The 14,796-nt window shown below is 40.0% G+C and overlaps 2 protein-coding genes across 45 annotated transcripts in view; one reads left to right on the forward strand and one right to left on the reverse strand.

Annotated features, from left to right (window-relative positions):
• Nucleotides 1-8,960, reverse strand: part of LOC110526187 (CUGBP Elav-like family member 1) — a 53,168-nt gene extending 44,208 nt beyond the window's left edge. For all 43 annotated transcript variants that reach the window (XM_090238312.1, XM_090238341.1, XM_090238335.1 and 40 more), the window contains exons 1-2: nucleotides 8,821-8,960; nucleotides 7,285-7,331 (exon numbers count right to left, since the gene is read on the reverse strand). The gene's annotated coding sequence lies outside the window, so the exon portion shown is untranslated. The remainder of the gene's footprint in view (nucleotides 1-7,284; nucleotides 7,332-8,820) is intronic.
• Nucleotides 8,961-8,973: 13 nt separating this feature from the next.
• Nucleotides 8,974-14,050, forward strand: ptpmt1 (protein tyrosine phosphatase mitochondrial 1). Of its 2 annotated transcripts, none has more exons than XM_021606939.3 (4): nucleotides 8,974-9,209; nucleotides 10,889-10,969; nucleotides 13,001-13,192; nucleotides 13,330-14,050. In XM_021606939.3, the coding sequence occupies exons 2-4, from the start codon at nucleotides 10,925-10,927 to the stop codon at nucleotides 13,459-13,461; spliced, it is 369 nt and encodes a 122-aa protein (XP_021462614.2). In that variant the 5' UTR covers nucleotides 8,974-9,209; nucleotides 10,889-10,924; the 3' UTR covers nucleotides 13,462-14,050. The 2 variants fall into 2 exon arrangements, with proteins under 2 accessions (XP_021462614.2, XP_021462613.1); XM_021606938.3 differs by lacking the exon at nucleotides 8,974-9,209 and adding an exon at nucleotides 9,759-10,758.
• Nucleotides 14,051-14,796: the final 746 nt, after the last annotated feature.

Consider the following 14,796-nt stretch of genomic DNA (forward strand, 5'->3'; position numbering starts at 1 on the left):
TGACCATTCTCCTCTGTTATTATTAATCTCCATTCCTACCAAGGTAAATGGAGCATATAGATGGAGACTAAATTCTACACTCCTAAAGCAACCTGAATTTTGTGCATTCATCAAAGAGCAGATCAATATTTTTACTTTGACGAACAAACCCTCCGCTCCTGACAGTTTCATTCTTTGGCACACATTGAAGGCCTATCTGAGGGGACAGATAATTTCCTATACTAAAGGGCTGAAGAGAAAACACGGTGCGGAACTGAGTGCCCTTGATTCTGAAATCTCAGAGCTAGAGAAAACCTACCAAAGAGACCCGACTAAAGATCTATACAGGCTTTTGGTAAATAAAAAAACTGAAATATAATATTCTGAGAGAAAGCTCACAAAGCATTGGCATGGCAACTGAAAGCAGAGGAAAGTAAGAGGACAATTAATGCTATAGAAACTCTTACTAATGAGATATTTCGACCCTACTGAAATTAATAATACTTTTAAGAAATACTATGAAGACCTCTACACTTCCCAATCAAGCGATGATCTATCAGAGATCGACTCCTCTCTCTCCTCTCTCAACCTCCCATGCCTGTCAGGGGAAGATAGCGAGCGCCTGAGTGAACACTTCTAAGTTCCTGAATTGTTGGAGGCCATTAAATCCTTACCTTCTAATAAATGGCTTCACTCCAGAGTTCTATAAAGAATTTAGGGAACTGTTGGTCCCCTACCTTATGGAGGTACTTAAAAAAGCCAGGGAAGACAACTGCTTTCCAGAGTCTCTCTCTCAAGCAGTGATTACTGTAATCCACAAGAAAGGGAAAAACCCGCTAAAGTGCGCCTCCTATATACCAATCTCTCTCCTTAACACAGATTGTAAACTGGTCACCAAGATGCTATCTAAGAGACTGGAGTCATGTCTTCCCCTGTTGGTCAACCCAGATCAGACTGGCTTCATAATTAATAGATTGTCCTCCAATAATCTCAGAAGGTTCTTTGATATAATTCACCTTGCTAACAAAAACAAAATACCTAGTGTCGCAGTCTCCCTCGACGCTGAAAAGGCCTTTGATAGGGTTGAATGGCCATACCTCTTTCGCGTCTTGGAAAAGTTCAGTTTAGGTACTGTGTTTGTAAATTTGATAAAATCACTCTACAAATCTCCTAAAGCTAGGATTGCTACCTCCTCTTTCCCTCTTTATAGGGGGAACAGACAAGGTTGCCCAATTAGCCCCAACCTCTTTGCCCTCGCCATCGAACCGTTGGCTGAGGCTATTAGAACGTGCCCTGACATACATGGCTTTGAGGTGGGCCCCCATAGCCATAAATTATCACTCTTTGCGGACGACCTTATCTTATTTCTAACAAACCCAGAACACTCCCTCTCTCACTTGCAGATTCTACTACAGTGTTATAGTTCTTTCTCTGGATATAAGGTCAATTTTGATAAAAGCGAAATCTTACCGTTGTCTGTCTTTGCCCATCATACCATCAAGCACAAGTTTCCTTTTAGATGGTCGCCTATGGGCTTCACATATTTGGACATAGTGGTGGATGGTAATCTGAACAACCTCTATAAACTCAATCTGGCCAATTTGTTGCAAAAGGTGGAGGGTGACTTTGTAAATGGAAGGACTTACCTCTCACTCTACTGGGTAGAATCAATGTAATTAAAATGAATGTCCTGCCCAGATTTCTATATCTGTTTCAATCTTTTCCTATCCCTGTTCCCGCAGCACTCTTTTCCTCTCTCGACAAGCTGACCAGACGGTTTATCTGGCACGGCAAAACCCCTAGGGTTGTCCTGGATAAACTGACCCTTGATTAGAGTCAAGGGGGCTTAAACCTCCCCAATTTTAGAATGTACTACTGGGCTGCACAGTCTAGGTCTCTGGCTCAGAGGTTTGACAATGGTCCCTCTCCCTCATGGTTGAACATTGAAAAGCTTGAGGTAAATGATGACACTGGGGCAGAATTGTTTTACAAATGGGACAGAAAATCTATAAAAACCATCACAGACAACCCTTTAATCATACATTCTGTCCTGGCATGGTGCAAACTGCATGAGCTGTTCAGACGAGGGGGATTCCTTTCCCCTAAAACTCCTTTATGGAACAATAGATTGATTCCTATGTTTTTCCAGAATAGTAACTTTAGACCATGGTCTGATAAGGGGATCACTCTTCTGGAACATTGTTACGAGGAGGGAGATCTTATGTCTTTTGATCAGCTGAAACAGAAATACCACTTGCCAAACATGGACTTCTTTAGCTACCTACAACTACGAAACTTTATTAGGGTGACTCTCAAGGGACAATGGAACCTACCTAAGATGTCACCTATTGAACAACTCTGCCACGCAGACCAACCACTGTTCAAGACCATTTCCAGTGTTTACGATGCTCTTATGTCAGGACTAACACTGCCTGAGCTAGATAAACCCCGACTTAGATGGGAAAAAGATCTGGGTATTGATCTTGATGAGGGTCTATGGAGTGACCTATGCAGGGATGGTGTTACATCCACATTGAACTCCAGATACAGACTGATGCAGTTTAATTTCCTCCATCAGCTCTATATCACCCAATCTAGACTGCACAAGTTCAACTCTGATATCTCCTCCCTATGTTTTAGATGTGGCTCAGATGAAGGAACATTCCTCCATTCCACTTGGCAGTGTTTAAAACTACACGGTTTCTGGCAGGGGGTATGCGATACCATATCCTCAATTCACGGGGTTGCATTCCCTTTAGAACAACAATCTTAGGCAAAGCCATACTATAAAGCTAACAGAAATATTGCTAGTGATTGCCAAGAAATGTATTGCCTTGAAATGGATATTGGATTCCTCCCTGCCAGTTGCAATGTGGAAGTTAATAATTGTATCCCACTGGAGAAAATCACTTTCTGCTTGAGGAATAAGTTAAAGACATTTTACAGAATTTGGCAACCTTTTGACTATATAGAGAATCTCCCCCCCACGTCACATTGATTGAATCTCTATATAATCCTCACATAATGTTTCACACGTAATGCATAATATGTAGCCTACGGCAGGTGACCATATGATCCAAAGACTCATTATTTTTATTTTATGTTTGTATACATAATTATAATTATTTTTATTACGCTCGTCTGTTACTGTCACTTTGTCCTATCATTGTCTAAAATCTTTTCACTTTTGTTTTGAATGTTCTTAATTGGAAAATGCAAAAATAAAATATTCAACAAAAAAAAGAAAGCTGATGGGATCATCTTTTTAATAGAGACCATCACTCGGTTTTCTCACTCAATTGCATAGCCTATAGAAATGTTGCACAACATGAGCTCATTCTATCATGAAGTGTTTGATTAGACTTTTGATGACATTTGCATTGATGTCAGAGTGATTAGAGGGACAATCTAGTGCCGAGTATCAGGCAGTTAGCAAGTTTGGAAAGCTACCAATGACCATCAGCAGCATCAGAGTTTTGAGAAGCCTAATTACCTTGACTAAACGGTCACGTGGAAATTGACTGCTGTCATGACTCGTGACCACCGGTGTGGTAGTAATATGGTCACTGTAACAGCCCTAACTGGGGCAAGGTTCATCTTCCAACAGGACAAAAACCCTCTTCACACAGCCAAGACAATGCAAGAGTGCCTTCGGGATAAGTCTCTGAATGTCATTGAGAGGCCCAGCCAGAGGCTGGACTTGAAGCCGATCTAACATCTCTGGGGAGACCTGAAAATACCTGTGCAGCGACGCTCCCCATCCAACCTAACAGACCTCCCAAAATATACAGTGGGGCAAAAAACTATTTAGTCAGCCACCAATTGTGCAAGTTCTCCCACTTAAAAAGATGAGAGAGGCCTGTAATTTGTCATAGGTACACTTCAACTATGGCATACAAAATGAGATTTTTTTTCTCCAGAAAATCACATTGTAGGATTTTTTATGAATTTATTTGCAAATTATGGTGGAAAATAAGTATTTGGTCAATAACAAAAGTTACTCAATACTTTGTTATATACCCTTTGCTGGCAATGACAGAGGTCAAACCTTTTCTGTAAGTCTTCACAAGGTTTTCACACACTGTTGCTGGTATTTTGGCCCATTCCTCCATGCAGATCTCCTCTAGAGTAATAATATTTTGGGGCTGTTGCTGGGCAACACGGACTTTCAACTCCCTCCAAAGATGTTCTATGGGGTTGAGATCTGGAGACTGGCTAGGCCACTCCAGGACCTTGAAATGCATCTTACGAAGCCACTCCTTCGTTGCCCAGGCGGTGTGTTTGGGATCATTGTCATGCTGAAAGACCCAGCCACGTTTCATCTTCAATGCCCTTGCTGATGGAAGAAAAATCTCACGATACATGGCCCCATTCATTCTTTCCTTTACACAGATCAGTCGCCCTGGTCCCTTTGCAGAAAAACAGCCCCAAAGCATGATGTTTCCACCCCCATGCTTCACAGTAGGTATGGTGTTCTTTGGATGCAACTCAGCATTCTTTGTCCTCCAAACACGATGCTCTCTAGCAAACTTCAGACGGGCCTGGACATGTACTGGCTTAAGCAGGGGGACACGTCTGGCACTGCAGGATTTGAGTGCCTGGAGGCGTAGTGTGTTACTGATGGTAGGCTTTGTTACTTTGGTCCCAGCTCTCTGCAGGTCATTCACTAGGTCCCCCCGTGTGGTTCTGGGATTTTTGCTCACCGTTCTTGTGATCATTTTGACCCCACGGGGTGAGATCTTGCGTGGAGCCCCAGATCGAGGGAGATTATCAGTGGTCTTGTATGTCTTCCATTTCCTAATAATTGCTCCCACAGTTGATTTCTTCAAACCAAGCTGCTTACCTATTGCAGATTCAGTCTTCCCAGCCTGGTGCAGGTCTACAATTTTGTTTCTGGTGTCCTTTGACAGCTCTTTGGTCTTGGCCATAGTGGAGTTTGGAGTGTGACTGTTTGAGGTTGTGGACAGGTGTCTTTTATACTGATAACAAGTTCAAACAGGTGCCATTAATGCAGGTAACGAGTGGAGGACAGAGGAGCCTCTTAAAGAAGAAGTTACAGGTCTGTGAGAGCCAGAAATCTTGCTTGTTTGTAGGTGACCAACTACATATTTTCCAGCATAATTTGCAAATAAATTCATTAAAAATCCTACAATGTGATTTTCTGGATTTTTTTTCTCATTTTGTCTGTCATAGTTGAAGTGTACCTATGATGAAAATTAAGCCAACAGGAGTCATCTCCCCTCACTTAATCTTTGTATTACTCCATAGCATTCCACAACATCTTTGTGTCTTTCTTACAAAATTGCATCTAAAAGCCTGTTGACAAATCATGATGCAATAAAAGGAAATACAGCACTCAGAGGCTAAATCTAAGGCCTCATACACAACCCTTTATTTAAACGACACTGTAGGCTATTATTATAATATATAATGTTATCCTCATTACCGTTATAAATGTGGACATCACAGTTATAGGAACAAAGCATTTATTAAAACAACATAAGCACAAGTGTGTAGAATCCAAATTAGTGACACATATGGAAACTGTCCAACTTCACCTATGTTGCTGGCTAGTTACCTCCCAAATAACAACAGGCACCACACCTCTGCAACTAGTAACCACAAGACCTCATGGCAAAAAAAAATTTTAAAAAAAATAAAAATACTGATTAAATCAACAGTAAGTCAATAGGTTTAACTTAAGTGATAGTGCAAAATGTCAAACGAAAAAAAGAGTGCATTCAAGTGTGTGGTCTGCGGCCAATTATTTTTTGTTGTTTGTATCCCAGTCTTATTGTGCAACATAATGCAGGTACGTTAACTATAAGGCTGGGATATAAGCGACCCAGAAGAATTGGCCGCAGAACGCACACTAAAGCAAAAAAAAATACAAAGTACGAATACATACAGAGAAATTATATTGATAACAGGATTTTGTAATAATAAAGTTGGTATGTAAAGAAAGGAGACCACCCCCACAGAAACCATGTTTTCCACCTCTTCCCACCCCACATAGCAACACAGGTTGGTTTGCAGTACCGTGAATGTGTACCTAATAAACTGGCAACTGAGTGTATATTTTGTTTGTATGTATGTGTTAGGCTTTACCTGAGATTATTCTTTACAATTTTAAATGTATAAATTGATGGTTCGGATTACGGGACACCAAGGTAATATTTTCAATATTCTGTTTTTTTTTGTGTTTTTTTTCACCTTTATTTAACCAGGTAGGCTAGTTGAGAACAAGTTCTCATTTGCAACTGCGACCTGGCCAAGATAAAGCATAGCAGTGTGAACAGACAACACAGAGTTAAAGGGTTGTTCAGATTCCCTTAGATCTGTGGACCATACTTTTTGAATGACTAGCTCAGAATATTTAGGGTACGGATTCCACATTTGGACCAATGTAAAGCATCATTATGAAATAATGGAGTATGTGCGTGCCATTTAGATTCCCAGTTACAAGCACTTGAATGAACTCATGACTCAATTATATATGCACCAAAATGACAATCTGTTTGTCTTCAGTGCCTTGTGAAAGCCTAACACTAAGATCAAATTTTATAACTTAGCAAAACATTTTGGCAATAGAATAAGCTTTCAAATGATGCCCACCTGACCCAGATTGAACATTTTTGGATTGCATAAACAACAAGTTATTTTGTGATGGGCTGGGCTCCAAACAAACTACAAGTGTGCATGCTTCAGTTCCTCAATCGCAAACCTAGGAGATCTTAATTGTTTGTTATTGTTGTACCTACCCCAACATTTCAATGGATATTCTTAATTTGTTACTGAATGTATCCAGATTACTTTCAGATTTCATTACTGGCAAATGCTGTGAAAAGTACAGTAAATGTAAAATGCACATCCAATTAAAAATGTAATGTTTGGATTCAGGTGAACTGTTGTGTCTCCACCTTTGGTGTTGACAATGTCCCCATAATCTCCAAAGTGTTCTCATGCATTTGCTTTTTATATTTCTTATGTTAGAAACATTTCAATTCAGCCATAAGAAGGCTACGATGGCAATCATGTTTAGAACCTCGTGCTTTTTCTGCCCATGTGATGAAAATGAATCTTTGGCCATGACTTAAATAGCCTACTTGCCCTGCATCAAGGCATTGAAATAGCCATATTGTTTCAGTGACCCAACAGGCTACTACTACTACAGCTCTCTGAATACCATTTTAAGCCAGCTGAGACCATTGCTTAAAAGGACTTTATGGGGATGTAGTCTACCTCTAAGCAGTAGATTCTAATCAGAGAGAAGGGGGGCTGAGAATGCCTAGCCTGATGACTTACCCTGGGGGTTTGCTTGTCACGTAGGTAATGGTTCTTCCCCCTTTATCCTGTTAACAAATAGATACATATAATGACCAAATCTGTGCGATTGACATTTAACAGCCACTGATTCTCACTTTCGCATTTTAAGCAATAAGACAAGAGTCAGGGCTGATAATCTGCTTCCGAGATCTAAACCTGCTAACATAAATAGTCAAGTTCTCCAGTTTGGAGGACTCCATGGTTCCATGACAACTCAACTGCATTGAACTGCATAACTAAAACAAGCCATCTTCAACTTGTCATGCATACCACCCCCATCCAGTGTAGCACACTACCAGTGCTATAGGTCAAATTGTAATGCACCAGTGACATGACTGAATTATTTGTATGCACTCAGTTTCTATAAATGTGTCAATACTTCAAACATTGCTTATGCTGCATCTTGTATGCATAATGAAAAATGTATGTCATGTGAGGTTATGACCACTGGTCTGTTCAACTAAACTCCATCTCATAAAATTAGTCATTACTCCAAACGAACTTGTAGAGAACCAGTTATCATACATCAGCAATTCTCTAGACACATAACAGTTGCATTTGACAGCTACATTCTTATGTATGAAAACGCTAGATTCGAAAATAGGTTACATTGAATATGGATACAGCGAACTGTAGGCATGTGACTTGCCGGTGCACTGCAGAGATCCATCGAAGTCACACTTATGAAGACACCAGTCAGAATAATTTTTGTTTTGTCGTGATATCTAACAACAATTACTGCATACTGGCAACTTAAATAGTTGCCCATGAAGAACACAAGCCTCAACCACTGTTTTTGAACTGCCACTGTTGCAGCTCACTCATATGTGGCCTGAGAACAGACGTTCGAGGGAAGTAGACTGACCTCAACCCTCATTTAGTTAGTTTACGAACGTTACTAGCTAACTATTATATTGATTGATGCAAGGGTTTTAAAAATTGGAAATGTTCAACAGATCGTCTCAATTCAACATTTAGACATTTTTTTTCAAACGTTAGGCGAGTAGAAATAAAGATGCTTTGCGTGTTTGTTTTTAGTGTATTGAGCATCAAATCCAATATATTAGCAGATGTGGCAGCTAACAGTAACTGTTCTATGAAACAGCAAGTGTTGTTGCTAGCTAGCCAACTCGTAGTGCGAGGCTGACAGTTATCTGTTTAGAACCAGGCTCGGTGGTACTAGTAACGTTAGCTTGTTGATTAGCACACCTACTGGCTATTTCAGTCTTCTGTTAGCTAAATGCAAACATTATCAAAAGAAGAATCATGCGTATTTGGGAACATTAGCTAGCAGTTATGTTTTTGTTGTTGTAAGAATGGTTCCATTTAGCAAACAGGTAGCTAGTTTTCTGGAAAGCAGTTTAATGACGCATGTTGTTTGTGACTCTCTTTGCTGAGCCAGCTGACTGATCCATAAACAAGCCGAATGTGCGCCGCTATCTAGCGTCGGATAACACATTTATTTGATAGCTAGATAAATTAGCTGGCGAATAATTTTACTTTTACCCTACTTACCTGTGTGATGTCTTAACTTTAAATGCGACTACCTACGTGTTTAGCCAACACAGTGTGTTATCACTATGCTAGGTGTATGTTTGGTAGTTTAATAATTGTTTCGATTATTTTCTTGTCCAGCTCACTTTTAGACTTGTACTTCTATCTTGCAAAATGGCGGTCTTTCCTGCATTTACCATCAAACTCTCGGAAACAGGGGATTGGGGGTGTGACCGTCGGGGATGTTTTTTTAATTGGAGTGAATGTTGGACCAAACAACGTTAGCTAAATATTTCTTTAAAGCTTTTTCTAAATGTGCGTTATATTTAACCATTTTTCTTGAGTTTTCGGGGCGCCTTTAGACCCAATGTGCCATTTAGAATAACAAGTGTCCCCTCTGTCAAAACATTGTCAGTTCTATATCCTTTCTCATGGGAGGATGTCATGTAGTCATTCTGTTATTTTATAGCTCGATGGTCACCTGCAAAGTTATTGCGTTGCCATTCAATATATATCAGTGCATTTTGATGTAAGCTGCCTCTTCATCAGGTGCAAGGGAAAACATATATTTTGGGCAGCACGTGAAACGAATTCTGAAAAGTCTGTTTTAAAACACCGTTTGAAACAAGCATTACACAGATGGTCATGTTTTTCAGCTGCTAGTTCTCAGGTTTTGACAGCTGGCTGATCCTGCCCTTGTATCAGCTTTTAGAGAAGTTGATAGTGTGTAGGACATCCCTCCAAGGCCCAGGAATCTCCGATTCAAACTAGACAGCTCTGCAATCGTTATGTCGAAATACGTGTGTTTACTCACCAGATATGGAGTCGCTGAGCAACTGTCTTAATTTAGTCCCATTGAGGCCGATATTCAAATAAAGGTTTAAATATAAATGTACACGCAATCGAAAGAATGCCTATTCACTCACATCCCAATGATCCCGGATAGCACTAACCTTATTGCCATGCACAGGTCGGAAGTCTACAACAGCTCAATACATTGTAGGTGCCTATAGTGTTTTTTTCCCCCTGATGCATGTAAGACATTTTTTCATCCTTTTTTGGGGGTACATACCGGCCGTCACGGGAGTAAATGAAGATAGTTGCTCATTGAAACCCCACATTTGGTGAATACCGAACGTATTTTTACATAACGCTTGCATATCTGTCTAGAGTTTGAATCGGAGCTTCGCGTTAGAGACGAGACACTCATCCTGACTTCTCTAAAGCACAGACACTGGGTATGTGTTTCAAGTTTTATTAGAGGATATGCATACATCGTCCAACGAAATGCTTACTTACAGGTTCCTTCTCAACAATACAAAATAGTAAAAAAATAAGAATACGAACAAAGTAAATGGCAGTAGAATAGAATAAACATTTTAGCATAAGTATAATACAGGAAGGCAATTTATAGTACAATATTTACACGTGTATTGGGGACAACGGTACAATAAGAGTCTGGTAGCAGCAGTTGTGATATGTGCTAACGTGCGGGGAATCAGGGCAGGTGGTCAGTCCAGTTCACGTGTTCAGCAGTCTGATGGCTTGTAGATAGATATAAACTCTCGAAACGATCCTATGGCAAATATATTAACGTATCTGGTTATTTTTCTTCAACCTAACAATTTACTCTGTGTAATAAGTCCTCCGGGCCACAAGGCGAAGTAGCCTGTTAGGTTGAATAGTACCTTTAGAACAACAAGTTTTCGTCCCATTCATTTAGATCTTGTTGGTTTGTGGTGGGCCATGCATGTATGTCGGATTTGGAATTTGCCTTAACATTAGAGGTGCTGACTACGCTGTGGTGTGATCATGTCTGGGGCGTTAGCAAGGGTACTGTTTTATCCCACATTAGCGTATAATGTTGTCATGGAAAAAGTATCCTCAAGACGGTGGTTCAATCGCGTGGATCAGACTGTCATTCTAGGAGCCCTGCCTTTCAAATCAATGACTAATGAGGTAACGTTAGCTAGCTAATTATTTTTGTTTTTGTGAACTCGTCCAGTCTTCTACTTGTAGCTGGCATGCACGAGCTACTGATTTTCTAATGGGAAAAAACATTGCCATCAACATTATTTTCTACTTCCAGCTGGTGCAGACAGAAAATGTCAGGGGGGTAATAACCATGAACGAGGAATATGAAACAAAGTACTTCTGCAACTCAGCTGAGGTGAGCTGATGATTTACTTCCTATGAAATTCAATGGCCGTCCTCTTGGAGAGAGGTGTGGAATATTATTTGCTCATCATCAGGACCTTGATAAACTGATTCAGGTGTGGTAGAGCAGTTAGGACACAAGCCTGTCTAGGCGGGATGGCCCTTCTCTATCCATTGGTACTAGAGGTCGACAGATTATGATTTTTCAACGTCGATACCGATTATTGGAGGACCAGAAAAAACGTTTTATTTTAATTTATTTGTAATAATGACAATTACAACAATACTGAATATACACTTATTTTAACTTAACATCATACATCAATAAAATCAATTTAGCCTCAAATAAATAATGAAACATGTTCAATTTGGTTTAAATAATGCAAAAACAAAAGTGTTGAAGAAAGTAAAAGTGCAATGTGTATCATGTAAGAAAGCTAACGTTTAAGTTCCTTGCTCAGAACATGAGAACATATGAAAGCTGGTGGTTCCTTCAATATTCCCAGGTAAGAAGTTTTAGGGTGTAATTATTATAGGAATTATAGGACAATTTCTCTCTATACCATTTGTATTTCATATACCTTTGACTATTGGATGTTCTTATAGGCACTTTAGTATTGCCAGTGTAACAGTATAGCTTCCGTCCCTCTCCTCGCTCCTACCTGGGCTCGTACCAGGAACACATCGACAACAGCCACCCTCGAAGCAGCGTTTCCCATCGCTCCACAAAAGTTGCAGCCCTTGCAGAGCAAGGGGAACAACTACTCCAAGTCTCAGAGCGAGTGACGTTTGAAACGCTATTAGCGCGCACCCCACTAACTAGCTAGCCATTTCACATCGGTTACACCAGCCTAATCTCGGGAGTTGATAGGCTTGAAGTCATAAACAGCTGCTGTTATACGCACGAAAGTGCTGTTTGAATGAATGCTTATGAGCCTGCTGCTGCCTACCATCGCTCAGTCAGACTGCTCTATCAAATCATAGACTTAGTTATAACATGATAACACAGAGAAATACGAGCCTTTGGTCATTAATATGGTTGAATCCGGAAACTATCATCTCGAAAACAAGACGTTTATTCTTTCAGGGAAATACGGAACCGTTCCGTATTCTAACGGGTGGCATCCATAAGTCTAAATATTCCTGTTACATTGCACAACCTTCAATGTTATGTCATAATTACGTAAAATTCTGGCAAATTAGGCGGCCCAAACTGTTGCATATACACTGACTCTGCGTGCAATGAACGCAAGAGAAGTGACACAATTTCACCTGGTTAATATTGTCTGCTAACCTGGATTTCTTTTAGCTAAATATGCAGGTTTAAAATACTTCTGCGTATTGATTTTAAGAAAGGCATTGATGTTTATGGTTTGGTACACATTGGAGCAACAATACACACCGCATCGATTATATGCAACGCAGGACACGCTAGATAAACTAGTAATATCATCAACCATATGTAGTTAACTAGTGATTATGATTGATTGTTTTTTATAAGAAGTTTAATGCTAGCTAGCAACTTACCTTGGCTTACTGCATTCGCGTAACAGGCAGTCTCCTCGTGGAGTGCAATGTATTCAGGTGGTTAGAGCGTTGGACTAGTTAACTGTAAGGTTGCAAGATTGAATCCCCCGAGCTGACAAGGTAAAAATCTGTCGTTCTGCCCCTGAATGAGGCAGTTAACCCACCATTCCAAGGCCGTTATTGAAAATAAGAATGTGTTCTTAACTGACTTGCCTAGTTAAATAAAGATTAAAGAAAGAAAAAAATCGGTGTCCAAAAATACCGATTTCCAATTGTTATGAAAACTTGAAATCGGCCCTAATTAATCGGCCATTCCGATTAATCGGCCGACCTCTAATTGGTACAGTAGTTTAATTGCCACAAATAGATACAGAACCTCGAATTTAAAAAGTAGCTTCGTGGTGCTCTTGTACGCAAGGTCCGGGGAATGTCCTGTATGTCAAACATTGTTTGTTGTGAGTTTTATAATAGCAAATGTGAATTTGTATTAGAAACGGCTTTGTTTGTTCTGAAACAGGAGTGGAAAGCCGAGGGGGTGGAGCAGCTGCGACTCAGCACAGTGGACCTGACCGGTGTGCCCAGTCTAGAGAACCTGCACAGAGGAGTGGAGTTTGCACTTAGTCACCGGGAAAAGGGCTCCAGTGTGTATGTCCACTGTAAGGCTGGACGCTGTCGCAGTGCTACACTAGCTGCTGCATACATCATAAGGGTGAGCCGAGGGCTTTGGCCAGCAAACGACAGTCTTTGCTATCCATCGATTGCCACTGCTGGCTATCCTGATCATCACTAGTACTGAATTAGTTGTATTTACCTAACTTGTACATCGGTTTGTTGGTCTGTTTACAGATACACTGCTGGAGTCCAGAGGAAGCATGTCAGATGTTGGCCTCTGTCCGACCACATGTAATAATTCGTTCATCACAGCTGGAGATGCTTCGGCGGTACCATCAGCAAGTCTGTGGCGGAGGTTCCATTTAAGAGTGAGGCTGCCAGCATACTTATTGCACTTATACAGAAACTGTAAATTTAGCATTGTCAAGACGAACAATATGCTGCTTGAAGGGATTTTTGACCTTTAGCTCATTCTTTTACATAGTTTTGTTACTCAACTGGATCAAGTGTATATTGTATAATTCTCAAATGTTGTATAATTCAAGTGTCATCACAGCTCATCAGAACATGGGGTATAATAAATTGCTATCCCAATCAAAGTACTGACAGGTGGGTGAAGGGGGTGTATTTAAAAGCATGTTTCTACAGATTTTTTTTCTTCCTTAATTAGGACATTTGATTACAATTTCTATGTTAAGAAAATTTGTGATATTTTCATTGGTACTAATTTCACTGATCGTTTGATAGTATTCTATATGGGTTGTAAAAACATATTGGAAAATAAATATATTATTATAAAAGGATAGCTATTGAAACTTAATCCATTGAAACATAACCGGAGTGAACACGGGGCCTAATTGTCTGGAAAGCCCAGGTTGAAATGAGCGTTTGAATCAGGAAAGGTTACTCTCACGACCTCTACACACCATGTTGAATAAAGTGATATGTTAACGTACTTTAGCGGTTGTCTGTGCAGTTGGTCCTTTTGGCAGTAGGAATGTGAGACAATATCCACAGGAAAGTATATAATTATGCAGAACAAAAATATAAAATGCAACTTAAAACTTAAACTTAAAATATTGGTTCCATTTTTCATGAGCTGAAATGAAAGCCCAGAAATGTTCCATATGCACAGAGCTTATTTCTATAAAATTGTGTGCACAAAATGGTTTACATTCTTGTTTGTGAGCATTTCTCCTTTGCCAAGATAATCCTGTGGCATATCAAAAAGCTGACTAAACTGTGTGATCATTACACAGGTGCACCTTGTGCTGAGGACAGTTGTCACAACACAATGCCACAGATGTCTCAAGTTAAGGGAGCATACAATTGGCATGCTGACTGCAGGAATGTCCATCAGAGCTGTTACAAGATAGAGAAATTACCATAAGCTGCCTCCAACATTTTAGAGAATTTGGCAGTACATCTAACTGGCCACAACTGCAGACAACACCAGCCCTGGATATCGGTCTCTTAACATTCCACAAGGAGTTGAATGAACCTGAACAGAGTGGCAACTAAACTAGGCCAAGATACATTTTGGATTAAAAATAGTACAGAAACAGATAGCTGATGAGATCTATCCAGTGTTAAATTACCTGTCTGAAATTCGCATTAAAAGTAAATGGTAAAACAAAGATCCATCAACAGTTGGTTCTACTTCATCACAGTTAGATGGGGTGATGCAAAACCTTTTAACAA

Source organism: Oncorhynchus mykiss, chromosome 6 (genome assembly GCF_057628025.1).
Source record: "Oncorhynchus mykiss isolate SJ-2025 chromosome 6, ASM5762802v1, whole genome shotgun sequence".
Lineage (NCBI taxonomy): Eukaryota > Metazoa > Chordata > Actinopteri > Salmoniformes > Salmonidae > Oncorhynchus > Oncorhynchus mykiss.